The 18491-nt window shown below is 44.1% G+C and overlaps 2 protein-coding genes across 4 annotated transcripts in view; one reads left to right on the top strand and one right to left on the bottom strand.

Moving 5' to 3' along the window:
- The first annotated feature begins 870 nt into the window (after positions 1 to 870).
- C18H17orf75 (chromosome 18 C17orf75 homolog) lies at positions 871 to 7270 on the top strand. The gene is made up of 10 exons (XM_040081728.2): positions 871 to 1065; positions 1314 to 1394; positions 2022 to 2147; positions 2583 to 2723; positions 2923 to 2980; positions 3672 to 3791; positions 4382 to 4446; positions 4558 to 4694; positions 5212 to 5315; positions 5925 to 7270. Exons 1-10 carry the CDS (start codon positions 938 to 940, stop codon positions 6132 to 6134), a joined length of 1170 nt encoding a protein of 389 aa, XP_039937662.1. The 5' UTR covers positions 871 to 937; the 3' UTR covers positions 6135 to 7270.
- A 435-nt stretch (positions 7271 to 7705) lies between these two features.
- RHBDL3 (rhomboid like 3) overlaps positions 7706 to 18491 on the bottom strand; it is a 62362-nt gene continuing 51576 nt past the window's right edge. For 2 of the 3 annotated variants that reach the window (XM_040081726.2, XM_040081727.2), the window contains exons 6-11: positions 17851 to 17871; positions 17429 to 17529; positions 14563 to 14623; positions 8634 to 13842; positions 8149 to 8304; positions 7706 to 7871 (exon numbers count right to left, since the gene is read on the bottom strand). In XM_040081726.2, coding sequence (XP_039937660.1) covers positions 13571 to 13842; positions 14563 to 14623; positions 17429 to 17529; positions 17851 to 17871 — 455 coding nt within the window. In that variant the 3' untranslated portion in view covers positions 7706 to 7871; positions 8149 to 8304; positions 8634 to 13570. The remainder of the gene's footprint in view (positions 7872 to 8148; positions 8305 to 8633; positions 13843 to 14562; positions 14624 to 17428; positions 17530 to 17850; positions 17872 to 18491) is intronic. The other variant, XM_040081725.2, reaches the window with a different exon arrangement.

Here is an 18491-nt window from a genome sequence, read left to right as displayed (position 1 = left end):
GCTGACAGTGAGGCCATGGCATGTGGGGGAGCCCATCACCTCGAGAACACAGTAAAACCGAGTAAAATGTGTTGAGCTATCACTATCCTCAGTTACCTGCACCTGGATGGGGACTGGTCCCTCTGTTACAGTGATAATCCATCGGGATGTGTGTCTGTTACCCCCATGGCTCTCCAGCTCACCACAGGTCCACCAGGTGCTTAGAAGAGAATCACAGAATCATTAAGGTGGAAAAGACCTGCAAGATCAAGTCCAGTTATCAGCCACATCCAGCCCTTTGCCGTGGTCCTGCTGCAGCTGAGGGTCACAGCTGCTCCCTACGAGGCTTGTCTGCAAAAGGAGATTGTGGAGCCTCCCCCTCTGGAGACATTCCAAACCCATCTGGATGTGTTCCTGTGTCACCTGCTCCAGGTGACCCTGCCTTGGCAGGATCTCTGGAGGTCCCTTCCAACCCCAACCATTCTGTGATTGTGATTCTGTTACTACCCAGTAGCCACAAGGTCGAGTTAATAAATGTGCTGTTTCAACACGGAAAAAGTATTTCAGAAGCAGAACTTTTTAACAGCAGACAGCATGGCTAATCCTGCCAAATCTCCTTCCAATCCGAACCATTCTGTGATTCTAAGATGTGATTTGAGCAGGTCCTGCCGTTAAGTGACCGGCTTTTGAAGCATTACTCGTACTGACACAGGCACTGCGGCGCCTGCGTTGCATTTTTTTGTGCATTACACAAACGGAGAAGCTTCAGCAGCCGGAGCCGTTTCAGCACGACTCGGTACCGCCCTCCGTGGGGTGAGGACACGGCCCGTGCGCTCCGAAGGCTCCTCCCAGCGCCGGGCCCCGGGGCGGGTTCACGGCACAGCCGGCGGGGCGGGGCGGCGGCGGGGCCCGGTGGCTCCCCGCGGCTCCCCGCGGCACGGGCGGGGCCGGGGCCGCGATGCTGCCGGCGCTGCCGGACGGCGATGAGCGGGAGCTGGAGAGCAGCGAGGAGGGCGGCGGAGCGGGCGAGGAGCGGCGGCCGGAGCGGCACGGCTGCACCTACCACGGCCTCTATGGCTACCGCAGGTGAGGCTCCGGATTCCCCCGCGGGGAGGCCGTGCTCAGGCCTTGGCCGTTCCCAGCTCCCTGAATTCCCTTTATTTCCCCCACCCCCGCCTCTCTCTCCCCAATGAGATTCTTTCCCTCCCATAATGCACCGATTCCCCGCTCTTGCTTTTATTCGCCCTCGGGCCGTGCCTTTTCCCTGCCGCAGCCTGTGCTCCCTGTTGCGTGTCACGGCTGTAAACTTACTCCGGGAATCCCTTGGGTTCCAGGTCCGCGCAGCAGGGAGCCGCCGGCGGGGATGGCAGTGCCGGCAGCGCCGTGGCACACACACCCTCCACCGAAGACTTCAGGTAAAGCTGAGCTGCAGAGCAGCAGGATCACGGCAGTACGCCGATTTGAAGTCTTTGCCGTATTGCTGTCAGATCACCGTTTGGTCCTCTGCAGTCCTTTCTAAGCACAACCCCCTGTGAAAGCATTCTGGAGTTCCCAGGGCACTTCTTCTGGAATACCTGGGGAATGGACACATATAGGAGCTCAAGTAATTATTAAACAGAAGCTATCATCCTTGAGTTTGAACACTTTTTTTTTTTTTTTTTTTGCTACTGGTACTTGACATTGCTGTACTGACTTAGTTTTACACGTAGGTTACATACAACAAAAATTTATTCATTTTCAATGGACGTCTTCCATAAGCTCTGTGTTACAGTTGAAGAAACATAAGAACAAAGAGGGCAGTGTCTTGTCGGTAGCTGCTGGGAAGGTCAGCAAGTCAGCATGAGCTGACACCACATCTCCAGACTCCTGATGAGTGGGCAAACCACTGACTGCTCATGATGGGCCGAAAGTCACAGAACTGCCTTAGCTGTCACCTGAGAGAGATCTCAGGGACCCTCCTGCCAGAGGCAGGTTCTACACATGCTGAGAGAACAAAACAATAACGTTTGCCTTTTGGTAACGATATCTTCTGTTTTTTAAAGCCTCTCCTTGCTGGACACCAACTTACCAGCTGAAGCGGAGACGGAGCTGCGCAGTTTCATTGCTAAGCGTCTCACTAAAGGAGCGCTGTTTGAAGGAATGGGGAATGTAGCATCAGTGGGGCTGAGGTAAATTTTTGAAATTCTTGGTGAATGAGGACTGTAAGGAACATTAGTACATCTTGCCTACCTGCTGCTGCACTTAGGTTTAATCCTGATTCTATGTTCTCAATCTACTGCTGCTGTTAATAATGGCCTTACACAATGGAACTTCCTTTTTTTAGGTAACTTTGAGAAAAATATTGTTTTAAGTAATTTACTCGTTTAATACTTTAAAAATACTAGAGGTATTATTATTTCCTTTTAAACTACTCTGATCACACAGAAGAAAAAAGAGAAGGCCTAAGAGCTGCACCTATGGTTGCACCTACCATGGCTGTAGGAGCCACCAGTGCTAACTACTAAAATTACCTCAGAAATCATGTATGTCTGCTTTTTGCACTTATTTATTGTGTTGTATCTGGAAGAAAATGATTGTTTTGTTTTGTTTTTCTTTTCTCATAGCATACCAGAAGGTAAAGTTGGTTGCTACTACTGTCGTTTCCAACAAGAAAGCGTTCTGGAAACAGCAACACTGGAATCAGACATTAATGCTCCAGAATACGTGGTTTGTTTCTTAGGTGGCTCAGAGAAAGGTCTGGAACTATATCCTTACCTTTAACTTTCTTTACCTGTATGGAGAGGGAGATGATGTAAAAATTATCTTGTCATTTTGGCTGTTTCTGCTTGAAATCAGCTTGTTTGTGCACACCTTCCAGTAACTGAAAATGTCAGTAACAGCCATATACTGAAAGGAAAAAATACAGGGCTTAGCTGATGCATCTTATTTTCCTTAAGAAGATACTTTCAGACTTGAGCTGGACAAATACGTTCAAAATCTGAAGATAAACCTTGTTTTGGAGGTAAAGCCTAACTTTTTTTTTTTTTTTTTTTTTAAGTGGCGAAAATTAGTATTTATGCAGATTAATTCCTAAAACCATTTGGAAGATCTGATCTGTAGAGAAAAAATACGTGTTTCAAGTACCAATATGAAACACTGGGAGAGATACTTGGCTCACTGTAATACAATGAATGTCTAAGGTGCTATCAGCCACACAAGTCAAAAGGAAAAAAAGAATGTGGGGACCTTTTTGTGTCAGTCATACATCTCTTAAAGGTCACTTACAGTTAAATTTGGAGAGAAGAATGACTGACAAAAGGTAATGGTCTACAAGGAACTTATCAATGTCCACCTTGAGTCTTACCAGTTCTGAATGTCAAGAAAGGACATTTGTGGGTTTCTTGTCACATTGTTCTAGTGGAAGCCCTGCATTTTAAGGCTGTCATTCCATCTGCTGTTGCATGGTCTTCACTCAATATATACCATAATACTGCAGTTCTGGATATTTCTTAAAATGCAAAGCCTCTCATTGCTGATAAAGTGAGGCTTTAAATGTCAAACTCATTATTTTAGTTCACTGTGGTTTGAGATTAAGAAGGTTCCAACATCCAATTATCTTAGGCTGAGTAGATTATTAATAGGCTCTAATAATATTTCTATTGGTGTAGAAATCTGATTTGTAGTTAAAGTTTTAATGTTTCAATGTGTTACAGCAAAAAAATTTGGAGGCCTGTGTTAGCCCCTACCTGAGGAGCTGGTTTGAGGATGCCATCTGCCCTATCCAGAGGGTGGTGCAGCTCTTCCAGGACAAACTTGCCTCTCTGCTACATGCTGTAAGTGTATTTAAAACTGGCGAGCTAAAAAACCTCCAGCAGGTATCTCAGTGACTCCAGCATGGTTAAAATGTTTCTTGCATTTGCTTTCCTAGCAGGAGGAAATGAAAAACCCTTCTTTTTGTTGTTGCAGAGCAAGTACTTTTCCCCTGCTTATTGCTAAAGAGGCACGTAACAATTTCTTATCACTTAAAAAATTACCTTATGGTGTCCATGCTGAAAGTAGAGGAAGAAAATCAGAAATAGCATGAGCAGGCTGTCTGTGCCATAATTGCTCTGAATGAAAAGGGGTGTTATATTGTGTGTGTGCCTTGTGTAATTCACTGGAAACAGAAAAGAGACTAATCCTAGCTCTAGTCCCTGAGTTTGAGGAGGCTCTGGATGGAATAGCTAACAGTATAACTGCTGAATTTCTTCTGAGTGCAGAACCAGCTGCAATGGCAATAATACAGAGTACTGCCTCGACAAGAACAAATTTTAAAGTACCACATTATGTATTTATTGCTCAGCACTGCAATATAGCAACAAAAGTAATACTGAAGTTGCATCCAGCTTTTTCCTTTTATTTTCATTTTGTTTCTTTTTTTAAGGCTCTGAGTTACACACCTGTAGAAGTCAAAAATGCAGATGAAAGTACAGAAAAGGACATCAGCAGGTAAAGATACTTTGAGCCCAAGGAACCTTTGAGTAACTTGGCTACTTGACAGTCACTTGGTGTCTAGGAGTTGTAAAGGAGCAAGCAGTTGACAAGAGCTTTTTGTGTCAGGTTCCTGGCAGCTGCCAGCCTCCAAGGACTTGTCCAGGAAGGCACAATGACCTCCCTGTGCATTGCCATGACAGAGGAACAGCACAAGTCCATGGTTATAGACTGTAGTGGACCTCAGCCCCAGCTGCATAATGCAGGTGAGATTACATGTTACAACATTACATTACAACTTCATGTTGCTCCCTTGGATCCATCAGCTGCTGTGAGCTGTGACATTAGAAGCTCATAGGCTCCTCCCAGAAAGTTTGGGTTCCGTTTTCCTATGAGGTACCAGAGTATTTTGTTACACTAGACACACTGGAACTCTGGGTTGAAAATGCTTGGTAATAAAATCCACAGTACATTTAGTTTGTGGACCATGAAAATATGACTTGTACAATTCAGGGAATCTGCAAAACTTTCTTTCCCTGTAGTGGTTTTGACAAGTGTTGGGAAAAGGGATTCAACAATCTGAACACAGTCATGTGTAATCACTGTAGCTGTGTTTGCTTTTCTTTTCCACGTGTATTGTTTACTGTTAAGACTCATTTCCTGGCCCAGGTATATTGCTATCACTTGTTATGTGACAGTGATTAGACCAGGTGAACGCAGCTGTATATGTGGAGCTCATTTGCTTTTTCTTATCTCTTCTCTGTGTTCCTGAACTTTTAACAGGAAGCAACAGATTCTGTGAGGACTGGATGCAAGCTTTTGTGAATGGTGCTGAAGGTGGAAATCCATTCCTCTTCCGGCAGATTTTGGAAAACTTTAAATTGAAGGTACCTGTTCAGATATGTTAAAGACTTGAAGAAGATATTTGGGTTACTGAGGGAGCAAATACTATATGCAAAATATTATTTTGTAATGAATAAAAGTTTTAGGTTATTATGATGTCTCTATGTCATTAACTGATTAACTCTGAAGCTTAATTTGAGGGCTGGCTTACTGTAGTTGACAAGAACAGCTGTAAATTAGTGTGAAAGTTTCTTCAGTGAATGCTTCAAAGGTGCTTTCTCAGATTTAAAGACCCACCTTCTTTGTTGCTGTTGTTTTCTTCAAGTACTGTTAATCTGAGCCTTAAAAACACAATCTCATGCAACCGGTAACGTGGCTTCAGGAGCTATCACTTCTTAAGTGAGCTGCCATAATAGAATTCTTGCTACAAGTGGGACACATCATGTTGCGTCCACACATTTTGCATAATTACAGTAAAATTTATAATATACATCCAAGACAATATTCATTTCTTATATTACTCTTAAATAGCAATACAAAGTTTCTATTGGAAATGCTTTTGCTTTTCCTGCTATTTGTCCTTTATTTTCCACGACAGTGTGGTTTTGTTCCATGTAGGAGGAGAAGAACATGCTCTGTTACTCTTTCCCCAGGCTATCCAGGACATCAACAACCTGAAGAGGTTTATCCGCCAGGCTGAAATGAACCACTACGCCTTGTTCAAGTGCTACCTGTTCCTAAAGAACTGTGGCAGCGGAGACATCCTGCTGAAGATTGTCAAAGTAGAACATGCAGAAATGCCAGAAGCCAGGAATGTAGTGACTGTCCTGGAGGAATTCATGAGAGAAACATCAGTGGCTTAAAATTATCTTATGTATAAATCATTAATTTCTTCTGTGCAGCTATTGCAGGATTTTAATTTATATTTAAAAGTATTGCCCCAGTCAAACCTTAGTTGCAGTTTCACCTGCCTTTTCTTGTTTTTTAGACAAAGCACTATGAGCTTTTTTAATGTGTAAATATCAGATAATACAAACTCCTGGAGAGTTTTCAGATTCTCCAACTGACTTGCTTCTGTTCTGAGGAAATCATGCCATTTGATTTTTATAGTCATTGCAAAACCAAACCCAAATCCCTTACCTGGCAAGCATTTCACTATTTTAAATATTTCAAATATCTTTAAAATCATTTAGATCTGGTTACTTTGTTTAAGTAAAGAAGCACAAACATCTGGATAGATCTAGATAATGAATTAATCAGTTTAGTTTAGAGAAGAGAACCTAGGTACCAAGTCTGTAGCTGGTTTCTGCTTTCAAACTGCGGGTTTGTTCTGCTGCCACTGGATAAACAAGTGGGTAATTGCTATGAAAAACAGCTGCCCTAAGTTGCAGTGATCAGTTTGTGTGTGCCTGTATGTGTGCATCTTCTGAAATTCCCAGGCTATTTGATGTATCCCCTTTTTCCTTAGTCTGAGATGTGATCAAGATCTTTGTGTGTTCTTACATTACAGTTTTGCATAACTGTAAATAGTCATGTTTTTCAATCATGAGGAAACTAAAAAAAAAAAAAAAAAAAATCCACATTTAATATTAAAACTTCTTCAGAATTTGAAGTAAATGAACTTCCTAAATTAATTCCTCAGACTTTAAAACATTTCACTGTATCAGCAGTGGATTCTTACCCACATTGTGGGACATACAGGGGGCAGAATACCTGAAGGAAATGTTTGGCTACAGCTGGAATTAAAAGTCATGGCATCTCTGGGTAACCTCATAAAGAGGGTGATCTCTGCAAACCTGACACAAGCAGAATTCCCTGTTGGTTCCCTTTGCAGCAGAGGGTGTTTGAACACCCCCTGAAACAGCGCCTGTAACTAACGTGGTTCAGTGTGACTTGTGCTGCTGCTCTGTACTGTGAGGGCAGGAGTTGCTGCTTTCCTGTGACACCACCATGTTGAACCTGTAATAAGGCTGACAATAAAACACATTGAAATCCTCAATAGTGTGCCTATAAATTGTCAATGAGTGTGGTCCTTGATGTCTCCTGTTCAATGCAGAGGAGCTGCAAGTGTGGCATTAACAGCCAAGGTGGCATATAATGTATTTGGGCAGGTCAGAGAAGAAAAGTAGTGTGAAAGGAAACAAACCCCTCATTCAGTCATTTGCAGGAGCTCTGAGAAGTAACAAGTGTTTTCCTTCATGAGTGAGTACAGCAGCACCACTCAATAAAATGTGTCACCCTTTGTTGCTCCCGTACATTTCTAACAAAGTTGGAGCACTGATTGTTCAGTTTTTTGGCTGATCAGGACACAAGAAAGAGCTCAGTGTTTAAGTAAGTTGGATGTGAAGAACAGCACGAAAACGTATGGTGCTAGTAGGCTGTAACACCTTTTGTATTAATTGACAAAAGCTGACAAAACCCACCTTACCTTCATGCTGAAAATCCTCAGCTCACGAGTAGAGAGGTTTGAGTGTCTCGGGAAGTTTAGTTCAGTGCAGAGGAGTGACAGCAAGAGCTCAGTCCCACACATGGTAGCAGTGATCTGCCTCTCTTAGGAGTAGCACATCTGACAGGAGCTGCTCCTCCATACATCTTCATTCCTAGAAATTACACTTTAACCCAGTGTTTCCCAACAAAAACACAATTTATTTTTCAAAATAAGCCTCCCCCTTCCACACTGATAGAAGGATTTTTATTTTAATCACTTGGGTGTTTACTGCAGAACTTCCTGGATATGTTGTTTCCACTCTTGATTCAGGAGATGAGTGTTGGCTCTCAGATTTGAAAACATTCAGTAGAGCCTGATGTTAAAAGAGTATAACCCTCCTCCCCAGGAACAAAATTTACTCAAATCTAAAAAAATGTAAAAAAAATTACTTGAATGTCGTCAACTTCCTTGGAGTTCTGAGGTCACTGCAATGAAGGGACAGCTGCCAAAAGGTGGGACAACACCTGAATTTCCATACAAGTCCCAAGCCAGTTCTTCATTAGATCTTGTGGAGAAATGAAGCTGCAGTTCACTATCCCCTTTATCTGTTAGACAGACATAAAAATGAATTACCAATGTCATTATTAGAAGATCGCATGGCAGAGCTCCAAACCAAGGGCTCTTCTGTTAAATACCATGTTAACTGCAGACAAACTTACAAAACTGTCCTTGAAAGTTCTTTTTTGGTCGTTTTTTTTGGTATGTGATATAGAACAACTCAATTTTATTAAAAAAGAAAAAAGGAAAAAGAAACAGAAAACAAAAACCACAAAAAAAATTTAATGGATTCTGTGCTCAAATAATATTGTCACAACAAAAATATACAGAATGTACACAATACAAAAATATCTGGAAACATACAATAGCATCTTACCTTGCAAATATCACTTTGTTTTACAAGCCCTTCACAGGGAAAGTACTATTTGTTCAGTATTTTAAGGCAGAAAATTACATCGTTTAGTGCTTTGTGTTTAACACTTGGATGTGTTGTTAGCATTAGTAGTGTAAGCAAAAGAAAAGCTGCATAAATCTGGCTTTATTTGCAAACTGAACAGACACTGTGGGAGTCAGGAGAGAGTCAGTGACAACGTTGTCTATCAAGCTTGCTGAAAATAAGGTACTTTAGCTGCTTAAATCATAGGGAATATTTTGTGCTCTTGTTGTAAAGTACCCTGAAACATAAATTTTCTGTACTCCTACTGGCCTATTAGAAAGCTTCTTCCAATTAAAAGCCAATGATTAATGGTGACATTAAAATACATTTGCTTTTAAATAAGGTTGGTTTCTGTCTTAGGTGTGGTTCTTTTTCTCAAAATGCACTGCGCTTGTTTATAACCAGCTCTTGGCATCGGTGGTTAGAGAAGGGATCTGAGTTCCACCACACAAAGCACTGCAGAGGAGCAGGGCAGCAGCAACATTCCGAGGTGCTGGCCTGGGCTCCTGGTGCAGGTCCAGCTTGTCCCCAGAGGTGGCTGGTGCTGAACTGCCCTGTCCCCATTCTCTAGTTCCACTTCGGGCAAAGCCATCTCATGGGTGCTCCATAGCAACTGGGCTGAGCTTGAATCTTTGTGACCTGGAGCTCTTTACTCACTGAAGGATGTGTGAAAGTCCTACCCACCATTCTGTGAGACTAAATATTGGGAGAGAACAGAAACTGCCTCGTAAGGTCAGCAGTCAGCTGTCATGTCAGTACCAGCTCTGAACATGTCAGATTCCATCCTCCATAGCCCAGTTGAAACTGAAAAGGCCCAACCTGATCTAAAACACATGGGCAGTATAATCCATCAGAAGCAGCAAGATATTGGGATACAGAATCCCTGAGCTTTATTTCTAGTAACAATTTCTCTGTTGATAACATACTTCCCACTGCCAAAGAAGCAAGTAGTGAAAAAGCACAATATGCCACGTAAGTGCTAAGATTCCTCATCAACCGACAGGAAAACAGCGACACAAGATGTTGTCTTAAAAACTCAGCAAAAGTAAATTCATCAGCATTTTTATGACTGCTACGCCTCACTCGGAGATTGTTTCTGGAAACCTCCTCTCCCACCACTGCTTGGCAACTCTCTCCCTTCCTCCTATCTGTGTTATTACCGCTGTGTGTAAAACTAATCTTTACCAGTCTCCAAGCATTTAGGAACCAAAGGTGCCATTTGCAGTCCCCGCGGGCTCTCACCCGCCCGGTTCTCCTCTCCCGTCCTGCGCAGGGCTGCGGGAGCCCCTGTCCCGCCTGCGGCCGGCAGATGTCCCCGGCAGCTCCGCATGCAGCGCCGCCCGCTCCGCCCGCCGCGCTCACGGACCGCCGCCGCAACGAACTCCCTGCCAGGCAAATCCACCACACAGGCGGCGGCTTTTTGTCTTTTCTCCCTCAGGTGTTCTGTCCTCACTCGAGGACACAGCGTGAAATAACTTGCTCCGAGGTGCTCTGTCCAAACCTGTGCGCTGGTGACGGTCCTCGCCTTCTGCTCTAGCACTGCACACTCCTAAGGTTCAATGGATTCACGTTTTATCTGACTGATGGAAAATCCTGGCAGTAGCTGAAATAAAACCACATCAAATCACTGAAACCAGTCCCTCAGTGGATGCTCCTTCAGGAACATTCTGCTGACTGTGACAGGTTGGAACCACAAATGAACAGGATGGAGAATATTACATCTCCAACATGAGCCAGCAGCTTCAAGGACATCTGGAGGTAACAGAAAAGCCTGGTTGCTGTTAGCTCTGTGGTGCTGCAGCACTGTGGCACTCCTGAGTGTGTTAGAAAATAACATAACTGGAATTCATGATACTCTGTATAAACATAGCAAGTTTTCACACTGTAGTTTTGATGATTAAAAAAATAATTAAAAAGCTTAAGCACTTTGTGCTGGTTCTGGCTCCATGAGCTGATTGATTCTTAGCAGAAAACAGGCTCTGTGCACAAACTGCTCCATGAATGGGGGAAGATTTCAGCTCTGATGGACAGGAATGTGAGAGGGTTTCATTCCTTCAACTACAATAAATCTAACACTGCCTGAAAATCTGGCCTTTCTGATCCCCAGGGTTGTTTGTAGACTTGCTCAGGCAGGATATGGGGACACAGAATGAAGTCAGAAAGATGAACAACAGTTTAAAAGAACAAGTCATAACACCAACTTCAGAGCTGTTTTCAACCAATTCATGTAAACTAGACTCATCTATGGAAAAAGGACCAAGGAAGGCTGTCTGCATTACTCCGTTCAGCTCCCTCCCACTCCTGAGCTGAGTAAAGACATTTTGGGCATAATCAAGGTAATCAAGAGACCGGTGGCTCTTGAACTTTTGTCCTGCTGCTTCACCTCAGAGCACACGCTGACAGGTGCTGACACCTTTACTGGTAAGAAACTCATGGGCAGTAAGTAGCTTTCAGCTGAGAAAACAAAAATAAAAGTCAGTTGGTGCACATTGCACTCTGGTAAATTATAGGCAAAATAATCTGGGTTTTCTTGCAATTGAAATTTTCTACCAAAGTTTTAAAAGCTTTCCTAAGATTTCAGGAGAACTCCCATTCCTGGTCACCTCTGTTTTCAAGGCATCTGTAATGAGCAAGGCTTAGCAATAGGTGAGGGAAGGAATGTCCTCCATACTTGTTAACCACGTCAGAGCTCTCCTAGCTCCCACCCTCCTTCCTGCCTGCTCCCAGGGGGATCCACAGCTACAACACTCACTGGGCCAGCACCTGCAACAATCTGTGAGAACTCTTGTGGCTGCTGGGATCTGGACCCAAAGTGCAGAGGTAAAATGGCTCGGGGAACCAATCCCTTCTCCAAAACGATCACAGCTCTGGCCCTTATCCCTTCCTCTTGGTCCTTGATGAGGGCCCATGAGCAATGTACTGGCCATGCAGAACAACAAAAGTGCAATTGCCCTCAGAAATCCCATTTCTGTGCACAAAGGTGGCAAAATTTGGTTCTTTTGCAGATAAGGCTTATTCCAGGCTGTAGAAACACTTATTTTCTCTCCCCTCCTTCTGAGGTAACAGAAGATTTATGAGTGCATCTGCTGGGAGAATACTTCACCCCTCAACCCAGAGTTATTTTTCTGTAAGAGGCAAAGAAGAGGGCAGCTGATAAGCTCTTGTGGATGTCCCCTCTAGAAGGACAGGCTCCTACTAGCTTGTGGCAGCATGGACAGCACAGCTGAGAGAATAAAGCCCACAACACAGTTTTCTACAGAGCAAACACAACTGCTACAGTGCCCATGGGATGTGCTGTGAAAGACTCCGGTGGCTGTGCCTGGGCACCAGCAGGAAATAGAAAAAAGGAAGAGAGGAGCTTGTCTGGAGAGACTCTTATGGCTGCTTTGTCCAGGCTGTTGAACAGGTGGGTAAAGGGCAGAGAAAAGGAGGAAACCCATATTTCTGGACTGGAATTTGGCAGCTCTCTAAAGTGACAAGCAACATAAGCACCTTACAGAGAGGAGTACCTAGAAGTTCTGCTTGGGCTACAGATGTCCTCGTGGGGTCCCCAGGTCTGTGCAGGCACAGGCTGCATGAACTGTGTATGAACTGTGCCACAGCCCACTTACACATTGCCCGAGCTGGGCTTGAACGAAGTTAAAGAAAAAGGCATCATTGCAACTAACCATTGTTTGGAGCTCCTGAACATCCATTGCCTCAGGAAGAGGCAGCCTCAAAGCTTAGAAGTCATATTAAAACCAGTTTTATCCATTTCACAATGATCACGGTAGCAAACAACACCCTCTCCACTTCATTGGGAAACCAGTGCTACATAAAAACTGATTTAACTCCACTGCCTTCAGTGGACTTGGCCCCAAATGGACTGTATGGCTGTAAAGACTGGATAGATCCCACCCTGGGCTGCTGAAGGAGATCATGGGCCCACTTTCCTAAGTAAGAACCTGCTGGAAGAGTTGAGATCCTTGCTAGGAGCTCACTGCAGACCAGGTGTTAGGTCAGTGTGGGCAGAAATAAAAGCAAGAAGAAAACAGCACCTGATTGTCGTCTGATAAAACCACAAATGAACATTTGCCCTCCTTTTCTTCATTCCTCAAAAAAAAACCCAAAAAACAAACCCAAAAAATGAAACAACCCAGCCACACCCTCTAGCCACAGTAGGCTGGGGAGGGGGGGAATAATTAATTAAAATCAAGTGAAACATGCACAGTTCAAGTCCCCTCTGGCTGGGTGTCCACAACACTCTAAGATTCCCAGTGTTTATAGTGCAATTTCATTTGACCTGTAGTTGAAGATCAGTCTCCATCACTTTGTGTGATCAAGTTCTGCCGATTCCTTTGAAAGTTGTGCAAGTCAAGTTTCAGCATAGGCTAAAATACCTTAGGAACCATTCAAGTAATTAGACAGTGGCACTGGTATGGCTGAACAGTCAGACGTGTCCAAAGAAACCAGACTCAAGCTGCCTTGTGAGTACCATTTGAGTCTCTAATTAGTAAATGTCTGCTCTTTTTCCCTTTTAGTGTTCAGTAACATTGAGGAAATTCACTGAACAATTGGCCATAATTCCAGCACTGACCTGGAAGATACAAATATCTCCTAGAAAATATTGATGTGTGATAACAAGCCAAGCAGTCAGTGCCCAGGTGCAGGGCAGAAACTGCAGGGCACGGCCAGCCAGAGTTACAGAACCTGCTGGATCTGTGAACAAACTGATCAACCCATTCTTTCATGAGATCTTGAAGTACCTCCTCCAGCACACTCGTGTGTTCAGAAGAATCGTCCTCCCCTAAGTTAAATACAAAAATAGATCCTCCATCTTCATTCGTTTAACACAGCTGACAGATGACTTCTGCTCTCCAGTTTTCTGTCCCGTGTTTTCAAGGAGGGGGAGGTAGCTTTAGATCCAACAGACTGTAGGCAAAAATATTCCAGAATATGGCAAACAAGACAAAAATGACATAAATAGAAAGGAAGATCCACCATAAAGTCTGATCTTGGAGTCTCTGCTCATAGTTCCTCAGGATGATGACACCAAGGGTGATTCCAACCATCACCCCTCCCAGGTGAGCCATGAAGCTGGGGTGGGGGCACGGGGGGTAAGCGGAGGGGTGGAATCGCAGCCACACGGCTCTTCCAAATTCAAAGCTCACTGGAACAAAGAATAAAAAATAAATTAATTGTTTAGCTTTCTCCCTTCTTAAGTCCACACTGCGGGCAGCACTGCATCCCTGAGGAGACAGAGAGGGAGAAACTGCCTTGTATGGTGAGCACAGGAAAGCTGTGGCTATGTCAGGGCTGTGGCACACAGACATGAGGTCTCTCCAGTGGCTGGAAAGTGGTCTGGGTTTGTCAGAGTGTAGATAGGTTGGGGAATATTCACCTTCTGAAATTTATACCAAAACCATAACAAACATAGTTAGAATTTGAAGACAGTTTGTCTGTGATGAACACACAGTTTAGTTTCCCTGATTGTGCCTCCCTAGGCATGGGGCTGGAAGTGAATTAATCAGTGTGGGTACAGTACTGCTGCCACCTCAGATAGGACATGCCCTAGGAAACCCAAGTATTATCATGACGAAAGCATTCCATGTTTGAGACTGCAAAGAGATGATGTTTAAGTCCTACTCCTTCACAAACACCACAAGCCACAGATGCTGGCTAATGACAAATCCTTGTTTACAAATGCTTGTGTTGAAAGCCAAAATCTGCAGTGGAGAGCAATGTGGTTCCTGCTGCCAGAAGGTCCAGCTGCAAGCTCCTACCCAAACTGCTGCAAAGTCAAAACCCTCTGAATCAGCATGAACTATTATGACAAGGACAAACAAAACAGGACTGGCTGCACGTGTGCCAAGCATTGTGTGGTACTTACTACAGATCAAGGCAACAGCCATGCGCAGCAGCTTGAATTGGCACTTCATTCCTGACCAGTTCTGGAAAAGAGACAAGGAAAACAGAGTAATGCTGCACACAAACCTGAAGGGATATTACATTTAGATCTGTCACTTGTCAGCCAACTTCTCCGTGCATTCAAGCCCTACTGTGCTTTTTCAAGGCTACTTTCTGTGCCTCAGGCTCCCTGAAATTCAGCCGCTCTGATCTTTGGCAGAGCATAGAGAAACAATAAAGACTTCAATAAAAGCATATCAAGGAAATGGTGCCATAAGAAAGCCTGGACTTGGTCTCCTCTGTCTTCAGGCTTGGTTATTAAGCAATACAGTGGAATAAAAATCTCTGAATGATAATCAGAAATCATGGAGGAAATATTAAAATTCCTCCTTTTCCACTTGCACATGATTTTAAAGCAGGAAAAGAGATCATGTCTTGAGAAACTCAGGTGTATGACAACATTATCATTGTTACTGTTAATATTATTATTTATTATGTAACAAAATGAACATTTCTTTATTGAAGACACACTGAGATACCAAGATCATCAGAATTTCTTGTGAAATGCTTCCTATTTATCACACTGAAGAAATAAAAAGAATGCTTGTAAACTTTTCGACTATCTCTAATGGCATTTGGGATGGCAAAAGTGCAACTTCCACAAAATAAGTAACTGATTTTCTCTCTCCACAGAGAGACCTAACCAAGTCAGAAAGCTCTGAGCTCATGCTGATGAATACTGTGCTGCCTCCTTCACTTTTCATTTCCATGCAGCTGCTTTGAATCCCTCCCCTCACTCTTTTCCTTGGGGTGACACGCTTTATTGCTTCCCCCTGTTGGTTATTTTATGCATTTAATTCCAATAATATTTATTTTTCCAAGCAGGAATGTTTCCATTTCCTTTGGTTACCAGGAGGCACGAGGGAACAGAAGATTCCAGAGACCCTCCCTGCCACAGTCCCTGCTCTCCCCAGCTGTGCCAGCAAACAGCCAGCGTGTCTTTCAGCGTGCAGGAGCATCGAATCTGGATAACAAATGAGCACAGAGAGACAATGGGGGGAAAAGAAAGTAAAAAAACCCTCCACCAGAACTGGAAAGGCAGCAAAAATAATTTCAGATGAGAAGAGAGTCAGGGGATAATGGAGAAATGAAGATGCTAAGGTAGAAATCGCTCAATAGATTTGGCGAAGGCCAATGAGCAGTGAAATTACAGATCACTTCGTGATGCTCTAAGTCTGGGAAGGTAACTGCTAAAGGCTCTCTACACACCTCTGGAAAAGCCTCTTCCTCTAATGCAGACCAAAATTTCCTCCAATGCCCCCTCTAACTCTGTGAATTGTGGTGTTTAAAGACCCTGTGTTTGTGTTACCACCATGAAAGACAGAGGAAGCTCCCTCCTGCTTCCCTTGGCACAGTGGCAGGGAACACAAATCAACTGAACATAATTGTTGGTGGGGATGCAATTCCCCAGCAGAAACCCTGTGCTATAGGGGTCGCCCCTCTCCTCCACTCCTGACCTCTCTGCCAGCCACTCAACTGTCTAATTTGGGCAACAGCTCATTCATGCTCTGAAAAGCTTGAGGAGGGTGAAGGAGACCAGTTCTGCTCAGGATCTCACTTTCCAGCTGTTACAAAGCTGTCTGGAGCAGCACCACCGTGGGTCACAGCTGGAGCCTGCTGACTTTACTGCAGACAAGCATCAAGTACAACATTTTCTTTTAGGCTTGACTCCAACACCACCACACACACACATCTTCCAGCACCCATATAACAGATCTTGTGTCTCTACTGCAGCCACCTCACGTTATCTTCCCACTCAGATCCAGGGGAGAAGCCTTATCCTCATTTTTATGGTCATTCTACTCTGATATTGCTGGTACAGGACAGACATGCCACCACACAAGGATCTTCTATCAGCAAAGCCTTTTTTGCTTGGTGTCAGCTGAGGAGTGCCCCGGGCAGCTGTGCTGGGCTTTGCCACCACCTAGCTGGGGATGAGCTCCTGTGGGCCTGACATTTCTAAGGCTGAAGAGACTTTAGCCTGCTAGCAGTGCTACCTGTTTCCCAAGGGAAAAGTTCTTGAGAAAGCCTCTTCTCAAAACAATCTGGGCAAAACAACTCTCCTTTCCCAAAAAAATCTTTCTCCAGGTGGTGTTTTGCTGTTTCTCTAGTTTCAACAATGGAATTAGAGAAGCGTCATTCCTAATTACCAATCATGTTAAGTCTGTATCAGAACACCTTGTAAAAGGTGGTAAGAACTGGACAATAATGCCTTCTGAAATATTTGGAGTCTTTTGTCTTTCTTTCACATCCAATAGCGACAAGCTCCTGTTTCCAGCCTTAGAAGAATGACAATGCTGGCATTTGTTCACCTTTGTAAAGTATTTCATGAGGTGAAACAGCAAAAAGATGCATCACTAGATCACCCAGGATTCAGCTTCAGTCTGGGTTTTACAAATGGAGATAAGGAATATTCTGCACATGAATCCATCGAATGCTAAATTTCCTTAGACACCCACTAAAATTACATGGCACATGCAGACAAAAACAGTTCTGCCACTTCTGCACAGCCAGTCTGCTTTTCAAACATTTGTCAGCCCTTGCATGGAGAGCTGCTAGCCTGGAGAACACTGATAAATCTAGGATTACCAACATCTCGGTGTTGTCCTGGCAAACTGCCAGCCATCAGGGTACCAAGCCACCAAGTGCAGGGTAATATTTCCATTCCAGGACCCCACCACTGAGACAAGACTCTGAATGACCAACAGCTGGCTCAGGCCTTACTTCCAGCCCCTTTGGGCCACCAGAGGTGGCTCACTCTGAGGTCAGACGGTCACTCTGGTACTCACCATCACAATATTGGCCAGGTGAGCGGAGACAAGAGCGTACACACCTCCAGAGGAGCCCACCACCGGCGCCCTCATGTCAGCCACTGACACTGCCAGGGACCCTGGGGGAAACAACAAGGCTTTGTGACAATTGCCCACCAAATAAAAACACTCTCTCCTACCCTACAGCCCTGCTACGGCCTGTTTGTGCTAATTGCTGCAGGTCAGGAACACAGAAGGAGAAGGAGGGGGAAATTGATTGACTCGTGAAGCCAACTCAGTCCTGTCCAGGCAGTGACTGATTGATTCCTCTGCACCTACTTTAAAAGCAGCCAAGCAAGGCAGCAATGTGTCTTTAAACTTGTGCTGCAAAAAGGCATTTATTCCCTGATTGAAGGAACAAGGAAGCAGGAGACAGACAAATGTCTGTGTTTGTTTCTCACCTGAAGATAAAATAGAAGTAGCTCCCATGTTGGCAAGAAAAATATTAGCACAGGGAGAAGGAACTAGGGACCTGTGACTTAGCGCAGGGCTCTGATCGAAGCACAGCTTATTACCTGTAAAACTTCAGAGTAAAACTAGTCAAAAATAAGATGGATGGAGGCAGTAGGGCACATGACAGCAAAATGACAGGTCAAGTACATAAAGGCACCACTAATAACAACTCAGCCAAACACAGACATTGCTTCTTCTTATCCTAGTTGGAGGCTTGGATCTGCTCAAAGCTCCTTTCATTGCCGACTTAAGAATAATTTAGGGAAAAAGAAAATAGAAGGAAAGGCAGATTTGCTGTCACAAGGAAGGGATAATGAAGATCTTTGTGATGAGGGGGAATGGGAAAAAGACATATTGGCAAATCCTGAGAGAGTCCTTGGTAGTACAGAATCTAATGAACCTTTTTGTTAATTGCCCAACTGATTCCAGGTCAAGAAAGTGCTGAACTTCCACCACCAGCCAACTCTGCTGGTAGCTCCCTCCTTCCTTGTATGGCCCTGAGACTTCTCAGCTCTTCAACACTGCCATTAAGGAAAACGTTAATGAGAAATAAAGGAAGGAGTAATAAGAATTTGCAGTTAAGTCCTCA

This window comes from Hirundo rustica, chromosome 18 (assembly GCF_015227805.2).
Source record: "Hirundo rustica isolate bHirRus1 chromosome 18, bHirRus1.pri.v3, whole genome shotgun sequence".
Classification (NCBI taxonomy): Eukaryota; Metazoa; Chordata; class Aves; order Passeriformes; family Hirundinidae; genus Hirundo; species Hirundo rustica.
The sequence above is the reverse complement of the archived record's forward strand: the minus strand, read 5'-3'. Positions and strand labels throughout refer to the sequence as shown.